At 36.3% G+C, this 19,887-nt stretch overlaps 1 protein-coding gene across 1 annotated transcript; it reads right to left on the bottom strand.

Annotated features, from left to right (window-relative positions):
* Nucleotides 1-2,668: 2,668 nt before the first annotated feature.
* On the bottom strand, nucleotides 2,669-19,679 carry LOC122396112 (titin homolog). The gene is made up of 20 exons (XM_043394242.1): nucleotides 19,475-19,679; nucleotides 18,701-19,101; nucleotides 18,100-18,183; nucleotides 17,898-18,023; nucleotides 17,507-17,647; nucleotides 16,974-17,097; nucleotides 13,731-14,002; nucleotides 13,654-13,682; nucleotides 13,357-13,600; nucleotides 13,038-13,196; nucleotides 12,488-12,814; nucleotides 12,055-12,421; nucleotides 11,573-11,798; nucleotides 11,123-11,354; nucleotides 10,433-10,658; nucleotides 9,913-10,252; nucleotides 6,748-9,749; nucleotides 6,374-6,600; nucleotides 5,767-6,304; nucleotides 2,669-5,649 (listed from the first exon to the last, which is right to left on the bottom strand). Exons 1-20 carry the CDS (start codon nucleotides 19,677-19,679, stop codon nucleotides 2,669-2,671), a joined length of 10,251 nt encoding a protein of 3,416 aa, XP_043250177.1.
* Nucleotides 19,680-19,887: the final 208 nt, after the last annotated feature.

Genomic DNA, 19,887 nt, shown 5'->3' with positions numbered 1-19,887 from the left:
GAATCAAGGATACTTTTATAACAGAATAACAGGAAAGGTAGTAGCTTGTTCCGACGCTATTGATGCAAATACATAATTATCGCTGACGTGTTAGCGGCCATATACGAATAACAAGATGTAAATTAAGTCTTCTATGGATAGTGTTCTTGAAATTTACTGTCTGCGGTGACGGGGTTCCCTGTTATTCTTGAAACGTATTCCAATATTTTTATCTAGATAAACATGTACTATGTACAAGACTAATTGCTGGGTCTTACTTGTTGCTTTGCCCGCATTTCAAGTATCTCAATTTAATTTCCAATAAATTATGTAGTAAATGCTTTTGTTATGAAAGCAAGTATAAGCAAGATATCACACATTTTATAGTTAGTGTTTTTGACAACTCCGTGATGTTAGTTACTAGTTGAAACACTCACAAAAAATACAATAACTCCTAGTTTGAACATTAACTAGTCAACTTTAAGAAAGGATACCGAATTTATAAAAATTTTGCAATGTCGTTAAGAGGGTAATCACTTTCTTTCTTTGTTAATACAGATACGTGGATACAGTATAGCATTAATATTTTTCTGGTTGTTTGACGGTAATGAAAATGTAGACAAGAATATGGCAAATATGATGTGGAAGTCTTAAATTAACCTGGATTTATTACAAGAAGTTTTTATCACAATTAAATATTTATTATTACAATGTATATAATAAAAACAAATATTACATTAGGAACTTATGCAATAAACGTAACGTAGTATTAAAATAAACATATTATCAAATTAAATTTAATAATAATAAATCCTAAATGAGGTATAAAGTACAGACTATCAAAAATTTAACATTCGTATCTGTATTTACTATTTAATGATAATGATAAAATATAAAACAGTTTTCATTATATCTGTGATTCATATAAGTTTTATCTGGGATTAAGTACATGAACGAAAGAATCGTTTCAGATTTTATACATATGTATTTACAAGATAATTATAAACGTCGTAATATTGAGAAACAGTTATAATAAAAAATTGGTCGGCGTATCGGATCGATATGTGCTGATTTTTTTTCTGGACGGTTGGAACGCTACGACACTACATTATTTAACGTCATAAATTATATAAATAGTATTTATTCTTACGAGAAGATAAAGATTTCTTACTTATTTTTTAACAGAACCAAAAAACTCAATCAGTAACAGATGGACTATTAATATAATATTAAAAGAAATAACAAATACATTATATAAAATAGATAATGAATTTATATTTATGTAGAAATAAACTTCTTGTAACTGATCACAATCGTAAATTTTTGTTAAAGTTTCTATCTTATTCCGTGCTTAATTTAGACGGAAAAGAAGTAATATGGATTTTATAAAACGTATATACTTTAATTTGTAAATGTTTAATTTTAATAAAAAAATTTATTTCTATTCTAAAATAACCGCAAAACCAGCAAACGTTTGTTTCGAGATATTGTTATGTTCTTATTTTATAAACTTGACTGAACAATTAATTGCATAACTGACAAAACAACGCTGTTTGGTTCATACGCACTTTTCTACATTTTCAATATTTATATAAAACAACCGTGAACTTATAATTAATTTATATTTTTTAATCATACTTGTAAACAACTTGTGTAAAATTTGATAAATATGTTATTCCATTACGATTTGATTTCAACCGATTTTATTAATTTCGTTGGTAAATACGTACACATATTTTATTATATAGATATTCACAACGACCAATCTAATTAGTTGCTCTTTCACTTCTGCCACATATATTTCACTTTATTTTCTAATGAAAAGTACGTCATAGAATGTGACATCTATCATTCATTTTCAACATATTTCAAAATCTACGTTTAAGTTAGAGTTAACCCTGCATTTTGTGCGTGACGTGATTCAGTTTAATTTCAGTCCCTTCTTCATTTCTCACAGACATAATAATTCACAAATAATAAGTTCGCATTTATATTCAGCACACTCTATACATTTCCCAACAATTGGATGTAAATATCTGTTTCTATTAGTTTGAAATTAATTGTATTGGAGTTAATACTTTGCCAGTTGCCAATTTTTGTTTAACTGCAAACAACATGGCTTATCTTAAATTTCTATTTAACTCCTGATAGTTAGACTCAAAAAATCATCGATTCTGATTATGTAAAATTGTTAAGATTTGGTATGTAGTTCGATCAATATTACTAACAATTATTTTTATCTAATGAAAATATTTTTTTTATTTGCATGAAGATGGTATAATAAATTGTGCTCGTTGTCAGTCAAAGTTCGAAAGAAACTATCAGAATCGACACTGTGGCAGCACAAGTGATCTTAAATATACATAAATATGTATATTCTTCGAAACGAATTTATTGCCTGTTAGTGTTATCTCTAGTTGTAGGTTATATCCCGATCGGTTGGCAATATGTTATTAGTTTTAGCTTAGTTCTTTGCAGCACGATTTAATATCCATTCCACATTTAGTGAAAAAATCAGAAAACTAGTCCAATTTTAGTGCCGCAAAGAGTTGAAACTTTTAATTATAAATATTCCTTAGTAAAATTCGTCCTGAATAATAATCAACTCTGAAACGATTTAAAAATCGTCTCGTTAGGCATCTAAAAAGATTTATATTCGAGAACAAACGGGACTAAGGTTTTTGCGAATTTATGATGGCGGTGTAGTGCTGTCGGCACGGAGTTGCGATGGCGCAGCTTCGCTGTAGGCGATATCGAATACGCTTTTCTTCTCTAAAAGTTGTTGGTGTCTTAACCTGTTTCCGCCTTGAAGGGGTATGGCTATTCCCGAATCAAAGTCTTCATCGACGTGGCCATGTTCCATCGACGATTGAACGTCAAAATGTTCTGGCGACAATTGGGGCGATGGGTGAGGCGCGGGTGGAGGATGAAGGTAAAATGGCGCCGGTACTTTCTCGTACTTATATTCGGAATGTTGCACCAGATGGTGTTTGGTGTCCGCTGCTGACGCTGTAGGTGGCGTCGATGCAAATATTTGAATAGGTGGATCTTCGTTTTTTCCACCTTCGGCTCTCCTTAGCTTTCTTCCCTGACGTACGATAGCTTTTAATTGTTCGGACTCGACGTTCACTAACGGTTTAATCTTGCGTCTCGTTCGCGGAGTCGTGTTCGCGCTCGCTTGATCTGGCGTCTTTATTTCGTTATCAGACTTTTGGTTTCTCATGCTCCTCCTCAGCCATCGTGGAAGCTGACTCTCGTCATCCACAGCCCTCAATCCTGCCCTTCTCTTCTCCATTTCTTCCCGATTTTTCTTGTACCAAGCCATGTATTTAGGCTGCGTTTTACTGTCGCCAGTTTTCGGCGGAGTTGGATTTTTCTCCCCGCTGCCGGACCCCTTCTTATCTTTTTCAGATTTCAATTTCGACGTGGACTGTTTTCGCTGTTGTTCACCGTCCGTTTTTCTCAACTGTGCCGCGTGATTGCTATCCGTTTGCTTCGATCGATCAGTGACAACCTTTTTGCGAGGCTGATGCCGAACATGGCGCGCTTGATCGTGAAAATGAGCCGCTTTCTCTTCGGACGATTCTTCGGAAGAACTTTTCTTCTTTCTTTGCAACGGAAATCTTTTCTTTTCTGCAGCTTTCATCTTTCTTTCGCCCGGTTTGAGAGATTCAGGTCTCGCGTGTTTGGAAACTGCTGATTTCTCAGCGCCTTGCGGTCGATCAAGTTCTTTTGTTTGAGATTGTAACTTTATACTCCTTGTGGGTTTCGCGCTAGATGAAGACTCTTCATCGTATTCTAAACGAGTCTTTGGATTTAGTTGTCTTTGTTCTTGGATGACTTCTTCGACAACGTCAGTTAATGTTTCTTGTTGTCTGAGCGCCATTTGAATATTCAAAGGTGTTTCATTTTCTTTATTAAATTCTGTGTGCTCGTCTTCTACTGTTCTAATTAGAGTTGTCGGAGAAGGTTGTTCTATATTACTATCATAAGTTTCTTGAAACGCTCTATCATCTTCATCTTTCATTAGTTCGATCGTTAACGATGTATCTTCTTCGTCTTCCATGTTCTGCATATCAATGCTTTCTTTTTCGGGAGACTGCCGTGCACGGTGTCTTGGTGTTTGATACGGTCGGGTGGTCAGCGTCGTCTTCCTGGAAATATCACTCGATGAATCACTGTCGTCTAAATCGTCCATCGACTGTATTATGTTTGTAAAAAGTGGAAGGCTTACGTCTGCGTATTGTTCTTCGACGTTTGCTTCTCCCTTCTCTTCCGAAGATAACGTTTCATCCGTTTTCTCATTAATTATATCCTGTCTACTCGTATCATCTTGAGAAATTAGAAACTTGTCTTCTTCGCGCGATTGTTGACCTAGAAATGGCTGCATTTGCTGTTTCTCCGAGGCAGAAGTTTGTTTCTCAACAAATTGCTCTGCTTCTTGTAATTTAGTTTCTTCGCTCTCTGAATTCACCTGCTTTTCAGGCTCGGATGTTTTCCTAGAATCTGTTGGAGTTTCTGATATAATGAAATCTAATGCAAACTTTTCTTTCGTGGGCGTCTCGGACGTCAGAGGAGGAGTTTGAAACAATTCTATTCCGTGAGAATTGCTGCTCACTTCGCCCGCTGGTTCGTGCGGCTCGTTTTTCTTTTCGCTAGTTCCTAATAGCTCGCTATCTGCGGTAGTGCTTTCCTTTGATGTCGTTTCCTGTAAAACATCCTTCTTATCCTGCAATGTATCGCGTTGATCCCCCATTTTTTCAAGCATTGGCCGTACCGGTGATTGTTTATCGCCTGAAGACTTGTCAGATTCTTCCATCGTTCTGGGTTTCTCTTCTGACATCTCACTCCCTTCTCCGCTTTCTTCGTGGCTTTCTTTTTTTATTTCAGTAACTGTATCGGTTTTTGAATCACCTTCAATTATTTTCTTCGGCGAAGTTACAGTTTGTTTATCTGCAGACGCGATGGATGTGTCTTTATTTGCTTGTTCCTCCGTGCTTTCAGCGCTTGTCTTTTCTTCCGCGTCTTTTGAAGATTGGTCATCCATCTTTACACTAGATGGTTCGTTACCGTTTGAAGTTTCTAATTGATCTTTATTTGTATCATCGGTTGGTAATGCAAACGCTTCTTTTTTATTAACATTATCGGGAGAATGGGGTGGGAGTTCATGACCTTCAGCATCTGTTTCATTGCTTTTGTTTACTGACTTTTTCTCACCCGTAAATTTATCGGCTAGTGAGTGGAAGGCTTTAAACATTTCTGAGAAAATACCTTCTTTACTAGTCTGGTTATCGGGTGCTTCTTTTACGGGAGATGTTTCTATTTTATTATCATGATCGTCAGAGGCAGGATCCGTTGGAGAAACATCATCTTTTTGAATAAACTGTTTATCTATTTCTGAAGAATCAATCTTTTTTTCGCTTAAATTATCCTTAATAACATCAGGCGTTTCTGAAATATCTTGTTCATGACTAGCATCATGTTCCATTTCTGGGACATCATTCTTTTTTTCACTGATAAGATGCTCCTCAGGTTCTGAACTTTCAGAAGGAATAACGTTCTCTTTTTCATTAATTTGATGGTCGTCAGTTGTTGACGGTTTTTTAATAATTTCTGTTCCTTCATCTGGAATCTTTTCCTCTCCTTTATCAGGGGAAATGTTTTCATGCTCTTTAATTAGAGAATCATCATTTATATTTTTTTTTGTTCCATTTTCTTCTTCAGAATGTTTTTCTCTTTCTTCGTCTGAACGAATATTTTCTGGTACATCTATTTTTTGATCGTCACTTGTGATCTCTTCTATAACAGTACCTTCCTCTGGATCAGTAACTTTATCCGCGTCTAACATCATATTTTCTTTTCCATTAATTTCACTATCGTCAATTGTATCATCTACTATATATTTTTCTTTTTCAACAGAAAGAATATCTTCGTGTTCACTAATATGATCATCGTCGATTTCAGTTATTACAATAGTTTCTACTCCTTCATCTAGAATTTTTTCTTTGTCCGAAGAAATATTTTCCTTATCACTAATTTCATTATCGTCAACTATCATTACCGTAGAAATTTCTTTTTCTTTATCTGGTGAATCAACTTCTTTTTCAATAACTTGTTCATCACTTGTTATTTTTGCTGTAGATCCTTCTTTTTCATTTTCAGTGCCTTTTTCTATATCTGGAGTTTGGCTATCATCAATTTTAGGATCATCATTTTCTTTCGCTGCATCAGAAATTTTTCGTTTATGTAAAGAATCGGCTTCTTCATCTGATTTAATTTTTCCAGTAGTTTCTTCTTCTTTATGAGAAGTTTCTCCTGTATCTAACTCAACGTCTACTTTTTCAAAATCATTTTTTATAATCTCCGGTGTTTCTTCCTTTTCCTTTTCAGCGACATGATCATCGTGTTCAGATTCTGGATCTTTCATAAGCTTTTCTGGCTCTAGGTTTGCTGCTACATTTTCCTGTGGAGTTTCCTTTTCAATGCTTAACGATTCAGTCTCTGGATCCTCAACCGATTGTTCAATTTCTTGTATTAATTCAGTTTTATCATTACTTTCTGCTTCTGTTGGTTTTTCTGCTTCTGCTGGTTTTTCTACTTCTAATTTCCTTTCTTTTGTTTCTTTTATATCATCTTTTTCTTTAATATCTTTTTTTGTTTCCGTAATTATTTCAGCATCGCTTGGTAATACATCTACCTTCGATTCTTTCGATGACATTGTAGCCATTTCATGTTCCCTTTCTGTTTTTTCTTCTTTTAGCAACGTACCTTCTTCTCCAGTGTCTTCTGACAAATCTTTTGCTTTGTCTTCTAACTGTTTGCTTGTATCATCTGATACCTCATTCTTTTGTTTATGTTCCTTCTCTATATTCTCACTTTTTTCAATTTGACTTTCAGCACTTTCTAACGCTTCATCTTTTTCCGTGACATTTCCTGACGTATCTTCCATAACTGCCATTACTTCCTTTGTACCATCAGGTATTACTTTATCTTCTCCATTTTTTACATTTAATTTCATAACATTTCCAGCATCAGTTAACTGTTCGCTTTCTTCCGTGTATTGCTTTGATTTCTCAGGGCTTGCTCTCATTACTTCATCTTTTTCTCGGTCTATTCCATCTTTAATACTCAATTTCACACCTCCACTATCAATTAATTCTTCTTCGTTGCGTTGACTTGGTTTCTCTGGACTTGGAGTTCTCATCGTACTTTCTCGATGATCTTCATCTTTCTCTTTCGATTCTTTAATACTTTCACCATCAGTTTTTTGCTCATTTTCTTCCTTGGGTTGCGTTGGTTCCTCCAAGGTTGTGGATTTACTTTTGGGTGGCGTCATTTCGTCTCCCGATTTTTTATCTTCCTCAACGCTAGCCCTAATTAATGTCTCTTCTCTCCTTTGTATATCTGGAACTACGCAACTTTTAATTAATTGCTCCGCAACATGTAACAATGTTTCAGAATTTTCTGTCATTCTTTTTGTACCTACTTGTTCTTCTTTCTCAATAGCTTTCGCGTCCTCGACTCCATCTTCTATCGACTCTACTTTAACATCGGTATTAGATTTTTTTTCGCCGTCTGTTTCTTTCTCGTCTACGCTTTTTACATTTTGTCCTTTTTCTGCATAATCCGATTGTCCCGTGCTTTCCATTTTCGATTGCGAAACGAAGTCATCGCTGAACCTTTCAATCGCTTTTTCAGCGACGGCTTTTCTGCTTCGGTGCGCGCCATTGAATTCTGTACTCGAAGAATCCGTGCTGCTTCTTTTTTCAATCCCCGATGGGGCAGGTGTAATTGCTTTACCTTCCGGTTGGTTTGCCATCGTATCGGTGCTCGTTTCTTCGGTTGTGTTATCTTTGCGGGATACGTGAGCTAATTTTGAAACTCGCGTTACCATTCTACCAGTCTTTTCGAACTTGGATTCCGTTTTTAAGGTTTCCTTTGTAGGACAGTCCTTCCGTTTCTCGATATCATCGTTACGAAATTCAGAGCTTTGTTTTTTAAGCTCCCGTCGGTCGACGTGTGTTTGACGTTTCAGCTTCGCGTGGCCCTGTGTACCGATTGGCTGCTTTTGCTTGGATTCCTGCCGAGTACCACTCTGTTTCTTCGTTTTGTCAAAAGTATCGTCGTACTCTGAACTTCCGGTGCTCATAACGTGAGACTGTTGGTATTTCAGTTTCTGTTTCGTCCTGGCTATAGCTGTCTCCTTCTTCTGTTTCCCTTTCTGTTCAGATTTCGCTGTACTTTGCGCAAATTCGGTTGCCTGCCTCTGAGAAACGTCAATTTTCTTCGGTTGTTTCTTCGAATCCGTGTCTTTTTTAGATTCCTTTGATTCCAACTTCTCTTGGCTTGTGCTATCGCTACCAGTACTTTCTTGACATTTTTTGTCGCTCAGCTTACTGAGCTTTTTAGTAAATAGCGTGAATTCCTTTTCGAGAATCCGAAAACTCGGCTTCATCACGCCATCCGACTTCTTCTGCGCTTTCAATTTCACTTCTTTCTTTGGACTCTTATCGTCCGCCTTCTCGCGACTGTGTTTCTCGTTTTTAACTCTTATTTCCGGCGAAGAAGTAGACTCGGTACCGTTCATTTTTAGATCGTCGTCCTCGCAGCTTTTCCCTTCGAAAACTTTCTCGCGTTTTTTCTTAGACAGTTCCACGGAGGACGACGATCCGTTCTCCTTTTCGTTCAATATTTTGTAGCTAACGGTGGTTTGTTCGGTCGATTTTCGTCGAGCCTGCATCGATTCCTCTTCCTCTCCTTTATAGGAACTTCCATTCCCGTTTAGAGAGTCCGAAATCTCTCGGAGCACTTCAGGCTCGAGGGAGATCTTTCTATCGTCCTTCGCCTCTTTCGCTTTTTTCCGTAGAATGCTCAGCCGTTTGTCGAAACGAGGACTGCTTTTCTCCTCGATCGGTGATTTCATCCATAGAGTCCGAGATCTTTTCCAGTCCCCGTCGCCGTACTTTTTTCGCGATTTCAGCTTTTTCCTGTGCCTCGAATCCTCGTCGGATTCATCGTTGTCGCTTCTGCTTCTCACGTGACGATCCGTCTGAGTGGCCGCCGTCCGATCGGTTTGAGTAGCAATGGCTACCTGTCCAGGAAGGCTCTGAGTCTCCAAGTAACTTCCAGAATCCAGTATCCCGCCTTCCGTGTGCTGAATTTCTCGTTTCAGTAACAATCGAGTTAGCAAAGCTTTTTCTTTAGCCAGTTCCATGTCGTTATAGGCGTATTGTGGTTTATTAATTTGCACGTGCTCTTTGGTAACGACCGACGGTCTGTCGGCCATCATAGGGCCAATCACCATATCATCCTGCCTTTCTGGTCTCAGTGTTTCACCTGTCTGAGACTCCTTTTCTATTTTTGGCGATTCGTAATCACCATGATCGATCACGAGCCTCTGTACGTTAGGTCCTATTTCTTCTACGTGTTGTCTGTGACCTAATTCAAGTCTGTCGGGCACCAGAATTATCTCCGGCGGCTGTTGTTGATAGATGTCCTTCGATCGTTGATGGGACTCCATGACACGAGCTGCTTCGATGTCCTGCATCGACAACTCGTGCCTCGACTTTTGATCCTCTATGAACCTCTGAAGAATAATGTCCTTGCCATCGACTATCAGAGTTGTCGGACAGTGATGATGGTGATGGTGATGACTCGCCGTGGTATCCTCCACTTGTCCTCTGGTCACCAACCTTAGAACCTCAGCGTTTCCTTCGCGGTAAAAGTGTTGTTCCCTTATCAATTCCCCGTTCATGTCGGGCTCGACGAATCTTGGACCAGATCTGAATCAAATTAAAGATTTACAATACTAACTATATCACCGATTTCCGTGATCTTAAAATATACTCAAGAGAAAACATTTGTGATACTTTGTATAACACATTAATCACGTTACAAACGTAGTAAAAAATTTCTAAGTAACAGCTTACCTACCTTTGCCTGTAACCTTGGCGTTGTATATCCGGACTTTTGTCCATATCGTGTCTCTGCAAAGAATCGAATTCGGTCAGGTTGTAGCCTCTTGGCTTTTGCCCCTCGACATCTTCCATATACATTCTTTCCTGCTCGTCTATTCTACTCTTTCTCGAATGATCGTAAGAAGTAGCGTCTCTTAACCTCGGAGCTTCGTGATTTATTTGGATGTCGATCGGTTGGCCAGAAATGTAAGCAACATCCCCGGGAAGCGAACAATTTTTTACGTTCCTTTTATTGAATTGCCAATTTCTCCTTGTTGGGTCAGCACTCCATGCTTGCTTTCTTCCCTTCCATGATCCTGAAATTCAACGTTACGAAAATGTCATTATTATACAATTTCTTTACAAATTTTTAGTCAACTACACGGTTGTTAGACCTTTATTTGTTGAAGTAAATATAATTTACTTTGATTGGTTCTTCTAGATCCAATAGGAGATTTTCCAATTGGAAAAATTAATTTATTATGAGCCTGTCTTACCATCGATAGCTACCGCTGGTTGTCGATGAAGATGTCGTTTTGGTCTTCCATCCGATCGCGCGACCAACGTTTCCGAGGAATGCACTCGTCTTTTTCTAGGTGCCATGTAAAATGGACATCCAGGACAGATGCAACAAATAATCAACGCGGCTATGGCCAATAGCATCAGCAAGCCCAGAATGATCAGAAGCCAAAGCAATAATTTATTTTCTGCTTTGTACACCGTCTGAAAATTATATTTAATTCTTGCGCATTCGATATTAAAAATATTTCGCCAATGTTTAACATCGATTATCTATACTTTTAATTATACAGGGTGTTCGGCTACCCCTGGGAGAAAGTTTTAAGGGAGATTCTAGAGGCCAAAATAAGACGAAAATCAAGAATATCAATTTCTTGATTGAGGCTTCATTAAAAAGTTATTACAAAATTAAATTAAAAAATTTCAAATCGTCTTAAAAAAATTATTTTCGGTTACGGGGGTCAATGACAATAATTTTTGGTGAAGAGACATACCCCCGAATTTCTACGCACTTTCGAAACAAAAATTCGAGTAGGTGGGCAAATTTTATTAATAATTTTTAACAATAATTTTGTTAATAACTTTTTAACGAAGCCTCAATCAACAAATTAGTTTGTGATTTTCGCCTTATTTCGGCCTCTGGAATCTACTTGTATGTATATACGTACGACTTCTTCATTATGCACACTGACGATGCTGTTATTAGTGATAGTTTGACCATTGTTAGTATGTGGGATCCCATTAACAGGTACTTTCGTGTCACTGACATTCATTGTCGTAACTGTGTCCGTGCCACCGATAATACCCACGCCATTAGCAGCTAATGTCTCCCGAATTTTCTCTACGTCCACCAAAGGTGTACCTGGCGCCGTTTGTTCGACGCGTGCTACAATAATGCTCCTATAATGGAATATTTAAACTTCCATTTTAAAGAGATTACAAACAGGGAGTATAATATGTGTGTGTAAATAGCTATACGGGGTTGATTTAAATTAGTGGTGAAATCAAGAGAGGAATGCAAACGTGGATTTTTCAATCACAATGAATTGTCAGGACTTGGGAACACCTTGAATATTTTATACAGTAATTTCGTATCTTAACATTAGTGCATCTCTAACCTTTTTCCCCCTCCAGCCAGAGTACTTGCACTGCCTGTATTATTTTGTTGCGTGTAAGGTCGGGTCTCTAATACCGTAACTCGGCCACCAGTTATGGTTGCCAGAGTTTCAGCAGTTTTTATCGAATTTGGTTGCTCTCCTGGTACTACGAACATCATTATTCGAGCTTCCATGGCGATTCCGCTGATGACACGAATTTGTGTTACGCTTGAGAGGTGGGGTATACCTGGCAATATTGAAACTGATTTGTAAGATTCTGGCAAGGTTAGATTTCGAAATATCTTCAGTATTTTGTCGCCATTGAATAATTGTTGCTACTATGTTCTAAATGTAATGACAAGCAAAGTCTTGTTTAGTCGAGAAACTAGAAACGATTGAAAGTTGATTTTTTAAAGAGTATTATTATTTCAGAATTTTTTTAATACTGTATTGTAGGTAAATTAGAAAGACTACTGATAATAGTGAATCTTTCATTCTTTTACCTAAATCGTATGCCCTGGCAGTGAGCGTGTATAGTGCATCTTGATTATCCCGTTTTCGTCGCCTCTTTATTACTTCGTTTATTACTTCCTTAGCTACCCTGGGAACAGTTTTGTTTCGACTGTCAACATCCATAAATACTTTCATCGCGTTATTCGGAATTCTTTCCTGATTTTTTATTAATTTCTTTTCAGTTTTTTTAACGAATTTATCGTAAGCACTCTGTTTCTTTCGTCTGATCTTCGTTATCGCCGATCGAAGGATTAATTCGCCACTAGTCTCGTTTAAATAAAATTTATTCTCGTAATTACCGTGAATTATTTCGTATCTGACTATATTATTGGGTGGCTCTGCATCGGCATCGATGGCCTGTAAATCGATATTTACGTTAAAAAATAGAAACAAATTGATATTTTAATAGAACTTTGAATATACCTTTATAACAGCCGGTGTAGTGAAGTTCGTTAAATCGGCGTTTAACATAAATTCGTAGACATCTTTGTCAAATAAGGGTGGATTATCGTTGACATCGAGTAGATTAACTATCAAAGGAACGACACCGCTGTTACCGTTGCCATTTTCATCTCGAGCTTCAACGGTTAGTTCGAGTTTCGCTGCAACTTCTCGGTCTAAGGAATATCCCATGGCCACAGTTATTAATCCTGTCTCAGGATCTATCGTGAAAGCTTTGCTTCCTTCGCCTGTCATACTGGTATACCGAACATCGCCATAAGTTCCTGTATCTATATCGGTTGCATGTACCTGTTATAAAACAAAATAATTGCAACGTTTCGTCACTTGGAATTTGTCGTATACTTTTGTGTAAATAGTCTCATTCAATTCATTTCTTTCTGTAAGTATTCTTGCGAAGAAAATAGGAATCGAGGGTTGTTTAGTTCTTGTTCCTTTAAGAAATTTAAGAATATCTTCAAAAATAGAGTTACCGTTCTATTGCAAAAATCATGAAATCAAAAAGTACTTTTACCTGAACAACACGTGTTCCCGCGGTGACATTTTCAGACAATGTTACGTCGTATGATTCTTCATCGAATACCGGTGGATTGTCGTTAATGTCCCTTAAAATTATAATCGCTGGCACTGATGCTGAGAGATTTGTCGCTGGACCAACTTCTTGAGCAATGATCTAAGCACGTTGAAGTCAATATTAATAGTGTTTCGTGAAGCATAAATTGGTTTGAAAAATTAGAGTTACAGTATTAAATAGTTAATACTTGTTTTCAAGTAAGGTTTAAAATTTTTCAAGCTTTGCTATTGTTACTTTTTTGCATAAAAGTTTTGCTTGCCTTAAACGACAAGGTTTTGTGCAATTCATAATCAATGAGCGTGTTATCTCGAACGATGATGACGAAATCTGCAGTCCTTTCTGCAACCGTTGGATTTATTTCAAAGGTGCCATTATTATTTTCCAGTTTCAATGCAAATACCCCAGCTTTCCCAATATCTTCATCTTTCACTTTGGTCGAATATTGTTCACCAAAGTTTATCACGGTACCTGGTTCTAAATTTTCATTGATCGTAGCTATGTAACTATAACAAGAAAATAAAATATTTAATTGTCATTTTCATAGTAAGAAACACACCATATAGTTAGTATTCTATTAGTTGCATACTTAATTTAAATGCTACATTTTGATTTGGATAAATTGAGTTAATTTACTACTTGATAGGTGTTAAGAATCAATATTATAGAATCGTTGGTATTTATTTGGATAGCAAATTGTGTCTCAGGTACCAACTTATCGCTTTCGAAATAGGGAGGTGTGTTGCCCGGTTCTCCGAGAAGAAAACCAACATCGACGACTGTAGCTTGCGCTGGAGGCTCGTCTCTGCTTCTTCTTATTTCCTCAGCAACCACAGTAAGCACTACAGGTGCACCAACGTGTGTAATTTGCGTCAGTTCCTCCAAAGGTCTGGCAAGAATTATTTCACCTGTCAATTAAACGGAAGCTTCAAACATTTATAATGCTTACTTACAGTAAATTCTTATTGCAATTCTAAAACAAAGGTTCTAAGAAATCTTAATGTTATCAATCAAAATCCTTGTTACTGTGTGTGAAACATTAGATGCAATAACTGGATGTATTTACAAATGGTAGTTGAACATAATTTCTGTTATTAGTAGAAACGTGGAACTAATACGAAAACAGAAATTGAATTTAATTCCAATCCGTCCCTACGCTATGTGACTTCAAAACATAAGCATTGACACGACATAAGCAACAAGTCGTAATAATCAGGATACGATCAGGATACCCTAAAATGATTCACACGCATGTTTTGAATAACAGCCCTCCTATCAAGTACGACACCTGTAATTCAAGCTTATCGTTAAATCGTACAATTACCAAATGCCGAAAGTACGCTCAAAAAAGAAAGAAATAAGAAATATAATTCACCTGTATGATAATAACAATATTCTTGATAATATTCGAGGCAAATTAAGTCACTAATAATAAATCATATTACTCTACAAATATATATAATTTAATTTTTGTGCTCGTACTGTAGTCACCATTAAAATTCGTAAAATAATATGTTTTTAATTTAATCATCGTACGAAAGTATTTATCGTTACTTTTATTTTTCGTATTAACATTCTGCTTCGAACGCCAAATTACTTACCTAGGAACGGTTCAGAATATATATTATATGCGTACATTGATCGTGTTGAGAGCGTGCCTACAATAGTCTTCGTGTCTGTGCAATTACATTGTTGTAATTGCGTATTCAAAAATTTATGTCCCCTGTTTCTAATGAAAACCCGTTTCCCTAGCCGACAAATACTAATTTCGCAATAAATACAAATTTCTAAGCTGCAATTAAAAAGTTAAGGCTCTCCTTATCACACTCTTTACTGCGGTATCACGCAAAGTTATAGCTGCCTGTTAATGTTTCGAAACGATAATACAACCTAAAGCAGACACGTTTATCTCCTTTATTCCTTCTGGCTCTATTCGTTCCTTTTTACCGGTTCTCTCTAGTGCCTACATTTACACACCCACACGCCTGCGAAGAGGTCGCATGCTTCACGTCACGAAATGATAAGCATCGCAGCCTGAAAAGCAGATACTGACCCCTAAGGACGATCGATACTACGGTGTAGACCGTCAAGACCTTACTCTGACCACTTCTATCGACTTCTGGCCATTTCCTCGCCTGACTCATTTTTGGTTCCGCGAAAAAATCGCTATCACCGATCTGAGACGGTAGATAGCACCCTCGAGCCGCAAACGCACGCAAAATAGGCGTGTAAAAGTAACCCCTTCGTTCACGGGCCATTCCTGTTTATTTTTCCGTGAATATTAAATCCTTATCTTGAAAAACGCGCAACGAAAATCTGATATTTCATTAATACACTGACTTAGAAATATTTGTAGCTCGAAAGTTTTAGGACAATTATAAATAGACAGCTGATGCTCGTGCAAATGCATATTTTTATGAAAAATGGATAAACACGTGAGACAGAAATTCGTTTCGTCGTTGGGTTGGTTTAAAAATAAATTTTTCATTTTGCATATTCTGAATAATGCATGAGTTTTGCATATTTCAAACTACGTATACACGAATCTATTATATTACATATTGCATAATATGTAGCATATTTATTTCTAGTAAGATTCAGAAATTGCTAAGAGTTTCAACGACGAGAATGTGGAAAGACAGAAAAATATATCAGAAATAAACTTTGATTGTTCAAGTTGGGTATAAAAATATTGTTAATTATAATCATAAGTGTTTTGTAAAATGTAACAAAACTTGCATACATTCGATATTCTGTTACAAATAAATTACAGCTCAATTTTTTTTAGTAAATATTGATTTTCATACAAATTTATAAAGAACAAATAATCTTATATCTTTTCTTTTTTTCGTACACGCGAATGCTTTCAGGCTAGACACACAAACGCACACAGACATGCAGGCACTTTCTCGAGCTCGTACTCGTTCATATTTCTGTATCCATAAATGTCAAATTTAAAAAGTGCACCGAGGCAATCAGCAAAAATAGTAGGTAAAATATGCATTTATTTAAGCTACGAAGGATTTCATGGAAACGTAATCTACATAATTTAACTCTGATCAAAAGCCGCAATAATTTAGCTAAAGACCTGCACGCAGCTGGTTGCTAACCTTTGGCTTAAACGATAAAAGTGGTATGTGGTTATAAATTGTGTTGTGTTAATAAGGTTACTAAGAAGTAGGAGAATATTTCAATTTTTCTTTTGAATATTTTCAGATTCAAACAGTTAATTCCGTGGGATTAGTCATTTTCAAAAATTAAAGGCTTTCTTTTCAGAAATCTTTTTTTTCGTATTGAGATTTCTTTCATTACTATGAGGATTGTTCCAATTATTTTGTGCCTGATTAGAGTAACAAACATTTATTTTTCTTAGTAAACTTAAAATAAATCATTTCATGACGTTTCACAGCTGGAAGTGGCGATTAACAAAGCGATAAATGAATTTCAAAGGTTAGCGATCTACTTGATTAATCTTGAGAAATCGGGTTACACGATGGTGCATATAAATGTCTACGCTTGTGTACTTTCAGTTCATTTATTTACTAATAACGGCGTCATAAATTGCAATCATGGCTACAGATTATAATGCGTGTTACTCTCCTTACTTGGAAAAGATATTCTTAATTTATCTTGGGGAAAAATTGTTAGTGCACTTTACTTATTGCAGTGTTTCGTGTAACAGTAATCTTTGCGAAAACTAATTGCAGCCTTTCGTGTAACAGTAAACCTGCTAGGAAAATATTCAGCAGAGATAGTGACTGCGTGATTATTAATCGTTGCTACGGTTTTCTTCGTCAAAGATAATAAAATACGATCGGTTCTGTTGCAACAATGATTTCAATTTGAGGCTACTAATAAAATCATGATATACATTCTTACCACTTGTTTCCGAAATATTAAAAAATGGTGTAAACGGATTGCCTTCGGACACGAGACCGTAAACAATTTCCCGCGGAACTCCTTTATCCCCGTCTTCAGCATGCACTCGTATGACTATATCACCCTAAAATTCGCATAAAAATGGTTCTGTTTTTAAATGTTTTCGAATCTGTTCAATTTATATTCTTATAATATCGTTAATATCATACAATGTCCGTTTAAACACTAAAATAAACTGTTTATTATTTGAATTTAATAATCAATAGATTTGTTCGGAGCTCTTTGTATTCCGAGATCGTTATTTTTTAATTCGTGTACTCAAATATAAATAACGCTGTGTATACAACCAACGGGTAATTGAAAATATAAAATCTAGAGAAACTTTGGATTAAATTGGTAAAATTAAAAGTACAGAGAGAGTTTTACAAAGTTAATTTTATGGTCGGAGTATTTTAGAGTTGAACAGTTTGTTTTTAAATAAAATTAACACGCGGATATCAAAGGCAGATAAATCTAAGAAAAAATGTACTTACAGGCTGTATAGAATTATTAATTCTGGTGAGAGGTGGAGCTAACGTAAAAATCGGAGGGACATCCTGAACATCTTGAACTATCACCACCAGATTTAAGCCTGCAATATTTCTAGTATCTTTTCCGGGCTCGGTATACGGGTCCTAGTAAATCAAACATTCAATTTCGAGACTTTTTAAACATTTTACGAAAGTACCAATCTACGATTTCACTACAGCAATAAAATTAAGTCATGAAAAGCAGAAAATCTGGAAGTAGACATTGTATATTCGTTGTTTTGCTTCTTATAACTAATTTACTTTTATTACGGGTCAAAGAATCGTTCCATAGAGCATTTATTTTTTTTTATTTTAAGCACTATTTTATGAAAATAAACGTTCAAATCTTTCGTACCGTAGCATACATGGTGAGTGTGTACACAGATTGCGTTTCAAAATCCAATTCACCGATTAAAGTAATAACTCCTCGCGTTTGCGTGGGCGTTTGTCGCTGCCTTATAGTGAAAAGTTCCTTCGGTTGCTGAAACAACGATATCGAATTGCATTTCAATATTGCTATTTATAAACAAAAGAAACTATTTATGTGTAGAACGCACCCAGAGTTCGATGTATACAGGTTTTCCGCTCCAGGAATTGGCTCTCACCAGAAGATAATCCAGTTCCTTTCCTGGCTTAGTGTCCTAAACAAATAAGCCTAATCGTTTTTAACTGTTTTATAACGGAGAATCAATCTTTGAACCGAGTTTAAAGTTTTAATTGAATTGAAAATTTAAACGGTCGTTTCACTGGTTGCACGTAGAAAGAAAGAGTGTTTGTGAAAGTAATTTTTTTTAGAACTGACATTGCACGAACAATAGAATGTTTCTTCCTTTTTATGTTTGAAGTTGGTGATAATTCTAAGGTATTGACTATAATATATTGTAAAGTAGTCAAATTCCCACAATTGATCTCTCTGTTTCTTTTATAAAAATACAAAGAAAAAATTGAAAGAATTCCAAGGGCACATACGAGTTGTTCTCAAGTGTACTTTCTTCTCAAAACTCTACCTCAAATAAAAACCAATTGGTAAATTCGAGGTCACTTTTCCTACCATAAATCACAGAAAACACAGTTGATTTCATGCCATAAGAGCTTGAAATGTGAAGTTGAAATACAGTAGAGGGATAGCTAAATGGAACGCTGCGGATATCCTCCGACTGTAGAATCACATAAATGTAATGGGAACCATAAACGCAACGATTTATCATACAATGAGTCGTACGTCGAGATGCAACGATAGATTTGTGGCAGCGTTGCACCGCCATTTATCTCACAATCGAGTCTTAGAAAATTTCGTTTAGACTGATAAATAATTACCTCGGGTACCATTATGAGGGAAGGTATGTGCGGGAATATTTTATCACGCGGTGTTGTAGCATTTGTAACAGAAATAGTAGCTTGCATCGAGTTCGAGTCACCCTTCGTGTCCCTAACCCTCACAGCAAAATCGTGAAGGCGTCCGGCAACTAGTCGTTTCGTTAGAATCACATTAGCTTGACATACTTTATTGTACAACGTGCACGGTAGGTTGTCGATCCTTACAACAGGTGTGATTGTAGCTAAACAAATAAAAAGTATGTATACAACATGAAACAAACGATCGCTTCTTAAATTAGTTAATCGATAAAACTGTCTTCCGGTATAGGTCAATTCGTCGGGCAAAAAATTGACTCAGGAATATATGTATTTATTTTATTAATAGGAGCATTTAGATGGTAATTGAACGTATTTCTTTTTGCGAAAACGAATTTGGAAAGAAACACGAAAGAAAGCTGGCAGGGGTACATTTTATGATATATTTCTGAAATTCTGCAGAATTTAGCAAAAGAGATGAAATAACATACTCGTACATATTAATATTAAAGGATGCATAATGTACACAATTTGCTTGGTTTAAAAGACAAAGAAGCGATATTATAAATAAACGGTTACCAGTTATTTCGAAAACAAGTGGAAAGTCTGCATCCTGATCAGTCGCACGAAGACGAAAAATGACCGAATCTACTTCCGCATCGGAAGGGACCAAAACCAGGCCCATGTCCGTGGAGGTATCAAAACGTGGACGGGCCCCCTTCGTCCATGCAAAAACGAATCCGAAATAAATCCATACTTTGCACCATGCTCCTGAAAAGGGCATTCTGGAAAAAGAATATCATTTGTTCTAATATTTCGCTTTACTTGATTACATCAATTTTCTATCAATAGGATAATGCAATTGCCGTGGTCAAATGATAATTTTTACATCAGATTCGGGTAACAAAATTATTGTTTGTGTGAACGATGATCTCAGTAATAAAAATTATTTTTTTTTATTTAACACTGTATTATGAAGAAGAGTCTAAACA

This window comes from Colletes gigas, unplaced genomic scaffold (genome assembly GCF_013123115.1).
Source record: "Colletes gigas isolate AHSC1104 unplaced genomic scaffold, ASM1312311v1 Colletes_gigas_Sc00001, whole genome shotgun sequence".
NCBI lineage: Eukaryota > Metazoa > Arthropoda > Insecta > Hymenoptera > Colletidae > Colletes > Colletes gigas.
The sequence above is the reverse complement of the archived record's forward strand: the minus strand, read 5'-3'. Positions and strand labels throughout refer to the sequence as shown.

Bases quoted from the DNA above. Each gene is read 5' to 3' on its own strand.
- LOC122396112 (XM_043394242.1), bottom strand. From the start codon at position 19,679: ATGCCCTTTTCAGGAGCATGGTGCAAAGTATGGATTTATTTCGGATTC. The intron at 11,355-11,572 runs GTTAGAGATGCA...ATTCCATTATAG, and splicing joins CTGGCTGGAGGGGGAAAAAG to GAGCATTATTGTAGCACGCG. The intron at 10,253-10,432 runs GTAAGACAGGCT...GTTGAATTTCAG, and splicing joins ACCAGCGGTAGCTATCGATG to GATCATGGAAGGGAAGAAAG.